We start from the raw sequence: 15,558 nt of genomic DNA, 5'->3' as shown, positions 1-15,558 counted from the left end.
AGGTGCTGGCCAACGTTGAGGTTGTGGTTGTCACCCGTTGCTGTACACAGGTTAGGAAAACGGACCGGATCGTAAAATCGAGCGTGTGTTTTTCCTAACCTGCTGACAGCCACCTCTCCTGGGCATCTTCTGCCGAGGAGGTGCTAGGGGCGCGCGATTGTCCCTAGTACCTCCTTTGCAGCAGGACACCTCATTTAAACATTGTATCGCACGCCCAGGAGAGGTGGCTGGGCGCTCATTAGGAAAGCAGGCGCTCAACACTGAGCACCCGTTTTCCGCGCAACTTTACTGTATCGGCCTGATCGTGCTTTACCTTTCACTATAGTCCCTGTGTGCGAGCCCTGTGCGGGCAGACGTGCTTTCAGCTGTCCGTGCTCAGCTCCTCCTAAACAAGCAGGTTCCTTCCTAGTCTGGACTGGGTGAGTCTTTGTTGACTGTGCTAACAGAGAAGGAGGTGACAATAACTTAGTTAGGACTGACAGTTTATGTAAAATAATTCTTAATTACAATTTAATTTGAGTGTTGCTGTCATAAGAGAGACAACAAATATAAGCCCAGCAAGGTGTGGCTGCCTTTTGTGTTCTTTTCCTGGCAGACGTGCAGCATTTTAGCCCATTAATATTCTTCTTTCTGCTGACTAATGATCATTATACTGCACATAATCTTTCATTCTTTCTTCTGCCTACCAAAAAAATCCCCTGGTCCAGTGTTGCCCAATAACTTAAAAGAACAAGCTTTATGACTCCATGATCTGCATGTGCATGTTATGCTGTGTATGTAATAACAGAGCGCAGGTTGCGTGTCCGTGTCTGGGAGCGGGGCTGTGGGTGTACGGGTGTAGGGATCTGTATAGGAGGGTGGGGCGTGTATGGGTTGCATTTGTGTGTGGGAGAGTCTATGTGGGTGGTGGGATGCTGGGGGGGTATCTGGGTGGGTGGGCTTGGATATGTGAGTGGGGGTGGGATAGTGTGTATGTAGGTGGGGGGTGAAGGATGATAAGTAGGGGTCGGTGTGCGTTTGCGTAAGCATCAGGATCAGGTTCCAGGTGCATAAGCATCTTATCTGCCAACTCCACCTCCTCTTCAGCCAATGGTGCCTAGGGGACCTCGACAGCCCTGCTGCAACAGCCAATGGCAGCTTCTCATCTTCTTTGGCAGCACGGTCTAGGGCGGGGCTTCCCAAACTGTGGGTTGGGACCCCAAATGGGGTCACAAAATGTTCATCTGGGGTCACAAGTGCCTCAAAGGGCAGCATATTTCTTTCAGGTACTAGGGATGTGCATTGGTTTAAAACAAAACTGCAAAATGTGACAAATTCAAGGCCCCCCCTCCCCCAATGAAATGAATCTTACTTTGTTTTGTTTTAAACTAATGATTCAGGCCTAGGTCTTGGCCCGTGCCTCCTCTGAGACACCAGTATCACACTTGGGCCCAGGCCACAGCCCCTGCTTTGGGCCGCGGACTATGCCAGAGTTTGACGTCAGTGCCTCAGCCTAGGCCTGAAGCCGGGGCCTCGCCTAAGGTGTCCTACTGCACCCTTGGCCTATGCTTCAGCATTTTTTTGGGTGGGCAAGAGGCCCCAGGAGGCCTCGTTTTCTGGTCATTGTTTTGTTTTTTGTTTTTTTTAAATTGTTTGATTCATTTTTTTCTCACCATTGAAAACAAATCAAAGAATCCACGAACCAAAATTTGTGGGAAAAAAAATCTCCCGAAAGCAAATCTAAAATGAAAACAGATGTTTTTCTCCTGCACATCCCTATCAGGTATCAGTGGCAGCATTAGTAGTGGAAGTCACTGTAGAGCCTGTGAACCAGCACATACTCACAAGCCTTTGCATGAGTTTTTGTGATAACAAGAAGCCCTAAACAAGAAGGGAGCCAGGCTGCCACAGAGCCTGTGAGCTTCCATTGGCTCACAGATCCTGTGCTGACTTTCACTACTAATACTGCTGCCATTTGCAGATCACAATTGGGTTTGGGAAGCCATGAAGAAAGGATGCATTGAATGTGCACAGGCCAGTGGAGATTGCCGCTTCTCCTGTCTCCTTACCCACTACTGAACCTACCCAAGAAAAAAATGTTGCCCCTGTTAGCAGCCCACCCTCCCTTCCCAACAGTTTTCATCCATCTTTGGCCCTGGGTCAAAAGGAAAATATTGCTGACCCTGACGAAGGGAATGTTTGGAGAAGGGACTGTTTGAAAGAAGGGATCAGATGCAGGAAGGGTTTGAGGGTTGGATCACCTGGAGAGGAATTGGCTGTGGAGGGTGGGGGAGGTTTGACAGAATATCAAATTGGGGGATGTAGGGTGAGAGGGGATCAACTAGGGAGGTGTGAAAAAAGGATTGGAGGTAAGGCTGGGAGGTGAGTGAGGGGGGTTGAGAATCGGGTGAGAAGAAAGTTGATCCTCTCTCATCCTGGGGGTTATAAAAATGGCATAGAGATGAGAATGAGTTAGCTAGGAAGATGGGAAAGGGCTGGAGGGGTGAGAGAGGGGATGGGTCTGGGAAAGTGGGAGGAGCTGTAGGATTAGCTGGAGGGATAGAGGTTGAGAGTGGAGGTCCTCTGAAAGGGATGGAGGTTGAGAGAAGAGATCAGCTGGAGGGGTAGAGGTTGAGAGTGGAGGTCCTCTGAAAGGGATGGAGGTTGAGAGAAGAGATCAGCTGGAGGGGTAGAGGTTGAGAGTGGAGGTCCTCTGGAGGGGATGGAGGTTGAGACAAGGATCAGCTGGAGGGGTATATACTATATACTGTATACTATATACTATATACTGTACTGGTTGAGCTTTCGCTCTGCTGGTATCACAAGGCTATGCCCTCCCCTCTCCCTCAGCCCAGGACTCCACCCATACTATATACTGTACTGATAGACCTTTCACTCTGTTGGTATCCCAATACTAGCCCCTCCCTCTCAGCCTAGGACTGCACCTATACTCTAAACTGTACTGGTTGAGCTTTCATTCTGCTGGTATCACAAGGCTATCCCCTCCCCTCCCCTCCCTCTCAGCCTAGGACTGCACCCATACTCTAAACTGTACTGGTTGAGCTTGCACTTTGCTGGCATCATAAGACTAGCCCCTTCCATTCCTTCCCACCTATACTATATATTATTTAGTTTGAACTTATTGTAGTAATAAAACAAACCCCCCAAGAAGACTATGAAATGCATCTCCTTTGTGTTACACTGCAAGTGCGCAGGGTTTCTGCTTGTTTCTAACAGAAGTCTCAGAATATAGTGAAAACTGCTGGATCAACCTGTCAAGACTAATCTGATTCAAACAGCACAACTACTCCAAGTTGGAGCCTGAACCCGCTCAGTAGTACACAGGACTACTCACTGTGCGCTGTCTCGTCTGTTAATGCCCTTATTGCATATTTCATTCCACAGAAAATTGCAAAATAATTTCTGAGTAGAGCTCTAGAGAGAGAGATTAATTCTCATTACCCCTGTTCTGAAGATCACAAATTAAACAGTAGGCCAATGAAGATATCCCACTGGGAACACACAGAATTCCTTGGATTTTTGAAATTGTATTGTATGCTTTTGCATGTTGTGAAAAAAAGGCCAGATTTTTCCCAGCACTCTTTCATGGCAGCAGCAGGAAAGAGCTTGCTGCTTCTTTTTTAACCTTTGCCGGAAAGATGAGAGGAGCTTCCCCCATAACCACGAAAGCGGAGCAGCAAGTTTTTCCACCATGTTGGAAACCTGAGATCTTTTATAATAGCAGGCCTTGGTTTACCCTCCAGACACTGTGCTTGGTTTATGGTCAGTGCCTGAAATGGGAAATAGTTCTGAAACGTTTTCCAGCAACACACCACTGCTCTGATCTCCTTCCTCCCAGTCTCCAGCCTTCTACTTATTCTAACCATTGTACACACAATGTATGAATTACAAACTTTCAAAAGTCACAGAATCCCCTATCCAGACTGAAAATATTGCTGCCTTTTGTACTATTCTTGGCTCTCATCTGCTTTAATCGTGGTCATATGCTCCTGACTCCATTTTCTGATTCTCTTGGACCCTTACTTTCTTGTATATTTCGCTATTTCTCCATCTTTCTCTCTATATTTTCTCTTCCTTTCCTCCCTCTTGTTATGTCATCTTTCCACCTCTCCTCCATTTCTTTTATTATCACTTGTTCATTCATCTGCTTCTTCTGCTCACCCTGCCCCTCTATTTACCACACCTCAACTTTATTCTAAACACTCAACCATCATCTCCACCATCATCTTCTCAGCATCCACCCTTTCGCCTGCCCCTCCATCTATCATTCCGCTCTGCCACCATTTGTCTCTCCTCCTACATTCATTTACAGTATCTTTTCCTTCCTGTTCCCTCTCACTCCATTATCACTTCCTCTCAGCTCCTACTATCTTTGTTTATTTCTCTCCTCTACTCCACCCTCCAACTTTCATCTACTTTGCCTGCCTCTCTCTCCACTTGCATGGAGACAGGAGGCGGTACAGTGCTTAATGAGTTGAGGAAAGAAGGATCAGGTACCATGGTGCCAGAAAGCACAGGCTCCTCAGCTTGAGATATGTCAATTTGTGATATCAGTTTGCAGTGGGGCAGGGAGACATAGGTCTGGCTTAAGTTCAGTAGTTGCATTTGTGTCTGGCACATAAGGCCAGTTCTAGGCTCACCAGCTGTGCAGAAACTGAAATTGGTACCCTTCTTCTCTCCTTTCAATGGTGACTGTTCTGGCACAGCACTCCCTGCATCGGCAGTGGCTCCTACCCAGCCTTCCCTTCTCTTCCCCCTCCCCCACTCTTTACCCAGTGTCGTCATGCCCTCGACCCGGCCTCTTTTTCTGTCTGCCTGCATGATGGGGGGAGTTGGGTGCCCCGTGCGGCAGCGAGGCCAGAGCATGTGAGGACAAGCTCCCGATCTTCATTGCTGCCGCTTCTCCTGCCCCTCATGGGTTTCCCGTTTAGAGGATGCAGGAGATGTTGGGGAAGGGGTGGAGAAGAGACAGCCTGAGGAACCCAGAGCTTGTGCTCACTCACTCTGGCCCAGCAGTGAGATAGAGGAGAGAGAGACAGGACTCTACCCCACCCCAAAATAATAATTCTAGCTCCATCTCTGGGATCCTCCTCCTCTTTCTGCTGCCTCCTGGACTGCTGGAGGCTTATCTGTACCTTTCTGGCCCATTCTGAGCACTGTCCAAAGCTGCTCCTGCAGTGAAGTGACGTTTGCCTGTTTTTCGCTTCTTTATTATTTGCTGTTTCTCTGCCTTTTTTTTTTTTAGAGTCTGGATGCTCACAGTTTCTTGGCGATTTTCCCATTTGTTTTCTTTGTGCCTGAACATCAATCAGTGGGTGACTCCTCTCTTGCTGCTTTTCCGTTTGCAGATGATTGTGCGTTTGAAGAAGGAGATCCAGGCCCTGAAGGATGAGCTGGCCATAGTCACCGGGGAGCCGAGAACAGAAGAGCTCAACCAGGAAGAGCTATTGAAGTAATTTCCCAGGCTTTAGTTCCCTTTTTCTTTTTTGTGCAGCGAGAGAGGTATTCAGGTCTCGTCTTGGGCAGAATGGTACAGACGCGCCGCAGAGCCGTAAATTCCCCTAAAGCACATCTCCGTGCCGGCTCACAGTGGCCTGGTGGCGTGGGAGCACTGAGGAAGTCAGGGAACGGAGAAGGTGGAGGATGGGAATGGCCTGCCGGGGCCAGCTGAAGAAAAAGAGTTGTAGAATAATAATTTGAAAACGAAAGGCACAACCCTACCACAACCTATGAGAGCGGGAAAACATTCCAGAAATGTATTTTTGCTTAGTACAGGTGCTAGGTTTCTCTTCCTACGCCAAAGCAAATCCTTGCTTTCAGAATGCAGCAGGAGTGTACTCTGAGGCCAACATTTTAGGTTTTAATCAAAATGCTGCAGTTCGGTTTTGTTTTTTTTTTTTTTAACTTTTTAATTTATAGAATTTTCAAGACTACAACCACCAGACTTTGTAGCAAGAAATGTCAACCTGTGAACAGAAAAATTCAAGGAAAAAACATTACATAGAAATATTATCACAAGGTAACCTCAGGCCCAAATTTAGAAGTGAACCTCTAGAGGGGTTGGATTTGGTGCCCTGGCCCTCCCTTTTCTTTGGACTCCAGCTCCCAGGGTCCTGTGTCCTCTTAAAGTGATCCATACGCGTCTCTCATTCTCTCCGCTGGGAGATTTTCTGGGGTGCCTCGTCAGCTGTGGGTATCAGTTTGTCTCTCAAGCTGAGGAGTACCAACTCTGTATAATGGCACCTCACTCTATCACACACTTTCTCTCTTCTACCACACGTCAAAAAGACATTTGGCTGAAGCCTAGCTCCCCCTTCTCTGGAGAGAAAGTCAATGTTATATAATCAAAATCAAACATCTGGAGCATCACATACGCATGTTTGTGCCTTTCACAATATGGAGCCATAATAGGGCACGATCCCTAACTAGCTTAAATGGACATCCCTGAAAATGTTTTAAGGCTATCACCACCTGCATGACTGCCAAATGTTCCTTTTCAGTTACTGAATAATGCTTTTCTCTAGCAAAAAGCTCTTGGCTTAGGAGGCGCATGGGATGTTCCTTGCCTTCTACTTCTTGTGACAGCACTGCTCCTAGGCCGACAGCTCAAGCATTGGTCTGTAGAACACATTTCTGGGCAAAGCCAATGCTGTATAAAATTCTTTCCTGACAGAGGTCTTCTTTAGGGATTCTGAATGCCTTGTCACATTTAGAGATTCATCTAATGATTTGGGACCATATTCTTAACCAGGCTTGAAAGGAATCCCACAGTGTCCACACATTTTGAAATGATCCTTCAGTAACAGCTGAAGGTTTTGTAGGAAGGCAAGCTATAATAAACGGTGATACATCCAACCATCCTTCTTGATTTATGGAAGACAAGCTTTGCCTTCATAATTGTAAATTTGACTTTACACTCAAGAAGTTGCTATTCCTACTACAACTAGGGTTATCACCTGACTCCATGTCATATGGAACAGGCTAATCCAGGCCTGATTTTACCCTATCACATGCAGGGTCTTATAGTCCTGATTGTTCCATGGATTTACCTTGAACAATCAAAACTACAGTTCCCTGCATACAGTTTGGTAAAACTCGGACTGGATTAGCCTGTTCTTATGAAATGAAACCAGGTGGCATCCTTTGGTACAACCCAGGCATGCAGCTTGGGCATTATCTATTTTAAGTTCGTTTTTATCCATGGTCACACACATTGCTGCAGTAGCAAAGACAGCTTTCTATCAATTGCAGCAGCTGCAACATTTACTTTTTTTTTGGTTAAAACTTGGCCTTTGCTATGATCGCATGCTTTAATTAACTCAAAGCAAAATTATCGTAAACTCTTTCTCCTAGGACAAGCAGGATGGTGGGTGACATCATCAGATGGAGCCTGGCACGGAAACCTTTTGTCGAAGTTTCTAGGACTTTGTCTTGGCAGACTGAGCATGCCACTGTCCGAGCGGGGTCCCTCTTCAGTCTTGTCTTTTCTGCAGCGCTATCACCTTGCAGATGTGGAGCTCACACTTTTTTCTTCAGAAAACTGTATTTTCGAGTTCATCTCTCCATTCTTTTTCCCACGCCGGGTCCCTTGATCCTTTCCCAGCCCTAGTTAGAGGTGCTGTGGTAGGCACTACATTCTTTGTGGTCAGCTACCAATGGTGCCACCTCCCATTGGCAAATGACTGCTTGGCGGTTGTTTTTTTCCATGGCACCCTCTGGTTTCTGCCGCTGCCCCCCCGTGCCCCAGACCATGTCCATCACAGACCCCCACAAGATCTGCATTCTGTGCCTGGGGACCTCACACGATGTACGCAGCTGCCCTTTTTGTGCTCAGATGACACCAAGGGTTGCCAAGCATGCCTGGACAAGATGGACAATCTTTTTGGGCCAGGAAGTCCAAACCCTCGAAATCAGTGTTGGAAGTGTTGATGCCTCACAGTAAAGAGGACCCTGGAGGTACTGGCCCCATCTTGTCCTTTCCTCTGCCAATTTCCCAGTTGGAAGAAGGTGCTCGGGATCAGCCCCTGCCTAGCTCTTCCCTCTCAAGGTCTGAATCTTTGCCATTATCCTTGGCACCAGGGAAAGACCGAGCCGAGCATCGGACAAAATCGAGGAACCACGTCATCAATCACCTTCCTCTCATAGCTCCAAACTCGGTAAGGCACCAGCATCATCTGCGACACCACTAAAGTGGCCCCGTTCCGATGAGGTGGTCCCCACTGATATTAGTGCCGGGCACCGGTTCCCCTTGTGGCTTCAATGGGGACCAGCTTCCTCTTCCTCAAGCCATACTGTCATTGACAGCATTTGAAGGGGAGTTGGAGCACAGAGTGCGGTTGTTGGTGGGATGTCAGATCTAGTGGGGCATTGAGCCGCCAGCCTCCTCGGGGCTTCTGCCACCACTGGAGCCTGCACCATCCATGCTGGTGCTGTTGCTGGCACACTTGGATCTGCTCCTCGGTGCACTGCCGATGCAACCTGTGCTGATGCCTCGGGAGCCCTTACTGCCACGTGGAGCACCAGTGAGGCCTCGATTGGAGACCATCCCCATTGCAGATTCCTCTGATGAGGAAGGGTCTCCAGCTCCGGTGGTAAGTCCCCCTCGACCGGTTCTGTGGCCACCAAGCCTTGAGTTACCAGGTCCTTCGATGCCATCAGTGCCCCCGGGGCCCGTGGTGCCTTCAGTACCTGTGGGGCTGTCAGTGCCCCCAGTGCTTCGGCCCAGGCCCATTCTTCATGCTCCCCTGCTGATATCGCCAGGGAGCGAGGCCGATGTCCCTTATGACCTGTGGGAAGATGAGCCTTCCGTCTCTTCCTCAGTGGATTCTGTGGTACTACTTTCTGATCCCTCTCCTCCAGAGGAGAGATACTGCTTCCCTCCAGAGGACCTGACATTCAGAGGCTTTGTACAAGCATTGGTGGCATCTGTCCCTTTCCAGCTCCTGACTGAGGAAGACTCCAGGAACAAGATGCTGGAGATCCTACAGTTTGTGGACACTTCTAAGGAGCTTGTTGCAGTCCCAGTCCATGATATCTTCAAGGACTTGATTGTCCAGCTCTGGGAACATCCGATCTCAGTCCCCCCAGTAAACAGGAAGATTGATGCAGTGTACCTAGTACAACCAACCACCGGATTTGAGCAGCGTCATCTCCCCCACCAGTCTGTGGTGGTGGAGTCAGCCCTTAAGAAAGCGAAGAGGTCTCTCATCCATGCCTTGGCTCTGCTAGGCCGTGAGCACAAGGCCCTACATGCCCTGGGCAGCAAGGTCTTCCAGGGATCTATGTTGGTGGCCCGCATTGCCTGCTACCAATTATATATGAGCCAATATTCCAGAAACCTCTGGAAGCATGTTCAGGAATTGGTAGACCACCTCCCTCAACAGCTCCAGGAAGATTTCCTGAAGGTTGTGTAGCAGGGATTGGAATGCAACAAATATAAAGTTAGGTCTGCATGTGATGTCTTTGAGACAGTAGCAAGGGTTGCTGTGGCGGACATTGGGGCTCGTCGTATGGCTTGGCTTCGGGCCTCCGATTTCCGACCCAAAGTGTAAGACCGTATTGCTGACCTGCCTTGTACTAGAGAGAATCTCTTCGGTGACAAGATCAAGGAGGCAGTATCACAACTCAAAGATCACCATGAGACCCTGCAGCACCTCATGGCTAGCACCTCAGACCCACAGTCCTCGGGCAAGAAATCCTTGAGGCAGGGACCCTGATGTCCTTTTTACTGGCTGAGGAAGTACTACCCTCCTGGAAGTAGGGCATGGTCTTAACGGGCCGGACCAAGGTCTCATCCTAGGCAAGAGCGTGCCCTCAGAACTCAGTCATCCCCACAGCAGACTTCTGCTACAGGTTTTTGATTGGCTGTGAGGGAGTCCTAGGCAGTTACCATTGCAGCCAGTGGCGGACCTTCCAGTTAGAAGTCAGCTCACGTCCTTTGCAGACCGTTGGACAGCTGTCACCTCGGATTGGTGGGTCCTCTCCATCATCTGCCAGGGGTATAGGTTAAATTTCCAAGAGGTTCTCCCGGACTCTCCCCCGTGCCCCTCTTGGGGGACCTCAGTGGATCAGATCCTCACAATGAACACGCGGTCGAACCTATTCCTCCCGGTCAGCAGGGAGATGGCTTCTACTCCAGGAATTTCCTTATCCCAGGACAGGAGACCTTCATCCAATTTTGGACTTAAGGGCCTTGAACAAATTCCTCACATAGGAGAAGTTCAAGATGGTCTCACTAGGTGCCCTTATTCCTCTCCTGCGCCGGGGAGACTGGCTTTGCTCCCTTCATCTATGAGATATCTATTCTCACATAGGGATTGCCCATGCCCACTGGAGGTACCTCCGGTTTGTGGTGGGAAAACACCATTTTCAGTACAGGGTGCTGCCCTTCAGTCTGGCTTTGGCACCCCGCATTTTCACAAAGTACTTTCCAGCAGTTGCTGTGTATCTGAGGAGGCAGCAAGTGCAGCTTTTTCCCTACCTGGACGACTGGCTCTTCAAGGGCTCCTCCAGGCAGAGAGTGCTGCAGTCCTTGCAAGCCACCATTCAGATCTTGGAGACGGGCTTTCTAATCAATTACCCTAAGTCCCAGCTGCTCCTGTCCTTGCACCTGAACTTTATAGGTGCTAGGTTTGACATGACTCAGGCTCGGGCATTTTTGCCCAAGGATCAGCAATCAGCTTGGCATCTTTTGCAGGAGCGATCTTGCAGAGTCGCAGGATCTCTTTTCACAGCATGTTATATTTGCTAGGACACATGACCACGACTGTCCATGTCACTCCCTTTTCTCACCTTCACATGCACAGCGTGCAGTGGACCCTATGGTTTCAGTGGCACCAGGCCACTCAGGATCTTCGGGTGCACATTCGAATCACTCCACTGCTTCAGGACTCCCTGTCATGATGGATGTCTTTTCCCAACCTAGAGTTGGGGGTCCCGTCCCAGGCTTCCCCCTCTCAAGTTGTACTCACCACAGATGTCTCCGACCTGGGTTGGGGGGCACATGTGGGAAATCTTCGTACCCAGGGTCACTGGTCAGCTCAGAAAGAGGGATACCTGGAGCTACGGATGATCTGGTATGCTCTTTGGACATTTCGGGATCTACTGGCCAGCAATGTTGTGCTCGTCCAGACCGATAATCAGTTAGCCATGTGGTACCTCAACAAGCAGGGAGGAACAGGATCATTCCTGCTTTGTCAGGAGGTAGTCTAGATCTGGTCATGGACTCTGTCCCAGAACATCCTTCTCTGAGCCAGGTACCTGCCGGGACAGGTGAATGCGTTGGTGGATGACCTAAGTTGTTCCTTCCAGCTCCTGAAACTCCTGATGCTCCTGAATCTCCAGCAAGTCCAGGGGACTATGATTCTCATTGTGCTTTATTGGCCCCGGCAGATCTAGTTCCCACTCCTGCAGGATCTTTCCCTGCAGGAACCGATCTGTCTGGGAATGTCCCTGGATCTCCTGATGCAAGATCAGGGGAGGCTGCACCCATTCCAACCTCCAGGCCGTGTCCCTCATGGCTTGGATGTTGAAAGGGTGACCTTTGCAGCCCCTGAATCTCTTGGAGTGAGTGTCTTGGGTCCTATTAGGATCCAGAAAGCCTTCCATTTGGAAGTCTTATGGCCTGAAGTGGAAAATTTTGGTGTGGTGTGACAGCCAAGGGTTGAATCCGTTCTCGTGTTCCACTTCCAAGCTGTTAGATTACCTTCTGCACCTCTCAGACTCTGGCTTGAAAACTATCTCAGTGCAATTGCAGCCTACCACCAAGAGGTGGACAGATCGCCCATCTTGGCACAGCCTGTTGTGGATCATTTCATTCGGAGTCTACTCCAGCTGAAAACTCCCCTCAGGTTCCCTGCGGTTTCTTGGGATCTCAACGTGGCCTTGGCCCACCTGATGAAGACTCCCTTTGAGCCTTTGCGCTCTTGTGACCTGAAGTACATGATCTGGTAAGTCATTTTCTTGGTAGCGGTCACCTCGGTGCATAGAGAAAGTGAACTTCAGGCGCTGGTGTCTTATCCACCCTACATGAAGTTCTTCCACAATCAGTTGGTTCTTCACACACACCCGAAGTTCCTACTGAAGGTTGTGACTGACTTCCACATTAATCAGTCCATCGTCTTACCAACCTTCTTTCCTAAGCCTCATTTGCACTGGGGTGAGCAAACTCTGCACAGCCTAGATTACAAAAGGGCCCTAGACTTTTACTTGGAATGAACAGCAGGCCACAGACAATCTATGCAACTCTTCATTTCTTTCAACAAAAATAGATTGGGAGTTGCTGTATCCAAACAGAACTTGTCCAACTGGCTTGCAGACTGCATCTCTTTCTGCTATGCGCAGGCAGGTCTGCAGCTGGGAGACCATGTCAAAGCTCACTCCATTCGGGCCATGGGAGTTTTGGTGACCCATTTGCGTGCGGTCCCCGTGAATGAAAATTGCAGAGCTGCGACATGGAGTTCCCTCCACACCTTTGCTTCTCACTACTGCTTGGACAGAGAAGGGTGACGCGACAGCCATTTTGGTCAGTCGGTCCTGCAGAACCTTTTCAGTAACTAAACCCAACTCTTCCAATCTTATGCCCCTTGTTCGGGTTCAGACTGACTCCCTCTGTTGCCACCAGCACTAGTTTGTTGTGTCCATTTGCACCTAGTTAAGTGCTGGTGTCCCTTATGCATACAGGAGCAGCCTGTAGCTAGGTATTCACCCATATGTGAGGACTAACATCCTGCTGTCCTAGGAGAATACCTGTTAAAAAGTTACAGTTAATACAGAATATTGCTGCTGGGATATTATTTATTTTATTTATTTATTTAACAGTTTTTTATACCGACCTTCATAGTAAATTACCATATCTGATCGGTTTACAGATTAACAAAAGGGAAAAACAACAAGAGTAACAAATCCACGTAAACGAAAGATAACAATAAGTAGGAATAAATCAAAAATTACAATCAACAAGGGGAGAGAACTTGGAAGCTTGCAACAAGCTGGAAGAAAGATAGGCCGGTAAAAGAAATTTTACCATAGAAAGTACAAGTTAAAAACTTGTACTTTCTATGGTAAAATTAACTGATACAAAACTATCTGAAAAGATTTGACCAATCATAAAAGACTTACTTTGGCTGCCAGTCATTCAATGCAGCCAGTTTAGGATATTATTATTAATTTTTAGGGACCTTCAGCAGACTTGGTTTGTCTTATTTACTTATTTATTTGAATATCTTGCTTGCCTTTTTGAATTAAAAGTTCACAATATATTAGGGTGGCATCATACAAATAAAGATCTCAGTAAAAAAAAAAAAAGCAATGTAGCAACGCTTCAAGGCACTCATGATGGTGCCAGGCAGTTTATAGCAGTCAGTTTTATTCTGAGGTATGTAGGAGAGTATGTTTCCACTACTTCCAGGGTGGAGGAAGTTTTAGGTGTGGTATTAAAGGCCTGGTGGTAAAGCCAGGCTTTTACTTGCTTCCTGAAGTGGGAGTAATCATGTATTTAGAAACATAGAAATATGATGCTAGAAAAAAACCATACAGTCTATCTAATCTGTCCATCCACATAACTGCTCGGCTTTACAATCCCAACCACTCCTTCAGAGATCTCTTGTGCTTGTCCCTTCCTGCAAGCAATATAAGTGTGTTCAGTAACTTGCTGATATAGTGCGTTTCCTTCCCCCTCCCTCACATCTGTTGGGACGGGCGGTGCTACAGACAATTACTTCTACTACCTACTATACCTATGTAATCCAAATAGCTCAGAAAAGACCACAGGGTTTTCCACAGAACCACACTTTTATTTGTCAGCCTTTTCAGGTTTAGCAGTTAGAGTAAAAGACAATACAGTTTTCTATAGTTTTCTATACTTCTTGCTGCTCAGCAGCGATGTTGCATCTGGCAGTCTGTGGGGTAAACCTGCGAATCGCCACACTAACGCCTCTGGTTGCCCCTCTTGTGGCTGGTGCCAATGCTGCCAGGCTGCTACTCTCTCCGACACAATGCGGTAGGATGCTGCTGCCAACTCCCATGGCAGGACACCGCTAATGCCACCTGCATCCGCTCTTTCTAGGATGTGTGTACTCCTGACCTCAATTTTAAAGGGCCAGCAGCGGGAAGAGCCTGGAGGGTACCTCTTGATGGCATCACTCTTCAGGAATATAAAAGGTCTCTGCAGACACCCTGCCAATGCCACAGCAACAGTTCTTCCTACAGCCTTATAGAGTGAGTTGCCTCGAAGTTCCCAGATTCCTGGTCTTCTCTGTGTCTTCAGTCCCTGGTCTTCTTCGTGTTTTCAGTTCCTGGTCTTCTCTGTGTCTTCAGACCCAGTCTTCTTTGTGTCTTTAGTTCCTTGTCTTTTGTTCCTGGATTTTGTTTGGTCTTCAGTTCATCCTCCGGTCTTGTGGTTTTCATCTCATCAGCTTTGTGGTCTGTCTTCAATTCTTCTGTGTGCCTGTGCTTCTTGTCTTTCTGCCTTGCCTATCCGTCCCATCTTTCCTTTGTTGGATACCTGGTATTGACCTTGGCTGGCTTCCTGGATTTCTTTTGATTGCCGCCTGCCACTGACTACTGCCTGATTATCGGACCTTCCTTGAATACCGCCTACCACCGATCTCTGCCTATTCCTGGACATTCCTGATTGCCGCCTGCCCTGACTCTAGCTTGCCTCAGAATGCTCTTAACACCACAACCTTATCTACAGATCTGCAGCTCTTCAGCAGAGGCCCCCATCTAAGACCTGTAGGCCCTAGCACCCAAGGGGAATGTGAGCTGGTATAGGTGAAGCTCTGCCTTATCCCACTCCTCCAGCCATCGATGTGGACCTGTAGGTTGCACCAACTCCACCTTGGTCCAAGGGTCCATGCATGGGTCCAAGGGTCCAAGCTCTGCATCATTAGTAAGTTTAACATATCAGAGACTTTGACTTGCTTAGCTTATATTAATAAATGTAACTAGCTAACTTTAGGAGATTACCTTCCGTTTCATCCTGAGGCATTCTCTGCTGAAGGGAGCAGACATTCTTGGCCCCAGGTTATTTGTAGGGCTAAGGTTGGTCTGAGCATTGGAGAAGAAAAAAATAGGTTTGAGACAAACAGCCAGGGAATAGCAGGACTTCTGACATATGCAAGACACCAGAGCTTATCTGCTTCATTGTAGGGAGGAGCGGAGATATGGGCTTGGGTGTTGTTTTCAAGTGTGAATGGTTCTTCTTTCACCAGCCCCCTGAATCCACTCCTCAACTGCTTCTAACAGGCAAAACATCAAAATGTAATAAGCTCATGCATAGTCAAGCGGTTGGATGGGTGAGTTCATGTCTCCATTTCAGACTGCTGGTCCCCCTCTCCCATTGGGGGGAGTCACTGCTCCTGCTGCATGGCAACTCCAGACAAGGATATGATCTCGGTCCTGCAACCTGGTGATCTGCAAGCTGTCTTGCGGTGTCAGTGGTTCTCTGTGGGCTGACCTGTCTGGTAAACCCTTCTTTGGATAATCTGTTTTTCATCTCCAGGTAGACTTGGGTTGTTTTCATGTCTGTGATCTGGCCCTGTCCTGGGTAGTCTTAGC

At 48.1% G+C, this 15,558-nt stretch overlaps 1 protein-coding gene across 2 annotated transcripts in view; it reads left to right on the top strand.

Annotated features, from left to right (window-relative positions):
- Positions 1 to 15,558, top strand: part of KIF6 (kinesin family member 6) — an 811,696-nt gene that overhangs the window by 357,417 nt on the left and 438,721 nt on the right. For both annotated transcript variants that reach the window (XM_029592929.1, XM_029592928.1), the window contains exon 10: positions 5,349 to 5,452. In XM_029592929.1, coding sequence (XP_029448789.1) covers positions 5,349 to 5,452 — 104 coding nt within the window. The remainder of the gene's footprint in view (positions 1 to 5,348; positions 5,453 to 15,558) is intronic.

Source organism: Rhinatrema bivittatum, chromosome 3 (assembly GCF_901001135.1).
Source record: "Rhinatrema bivittatum chromosome 3, aRhiBiv1.1, whole genome shotgun sequence".
In the NCBI taxonomy this organism is placed as follows: Eukaryota; Metazoa; Chordata; class Amphibia; order Gymnophiona; family Rhinatrematidae; genus Rhinatrema; species Rhinatrema bivittatum.
The sequence above is the reverse complement of the archived record's forward strand: the minus strand, read 5'-3'. Positions and strand labels throughout refer to the sequence as shown.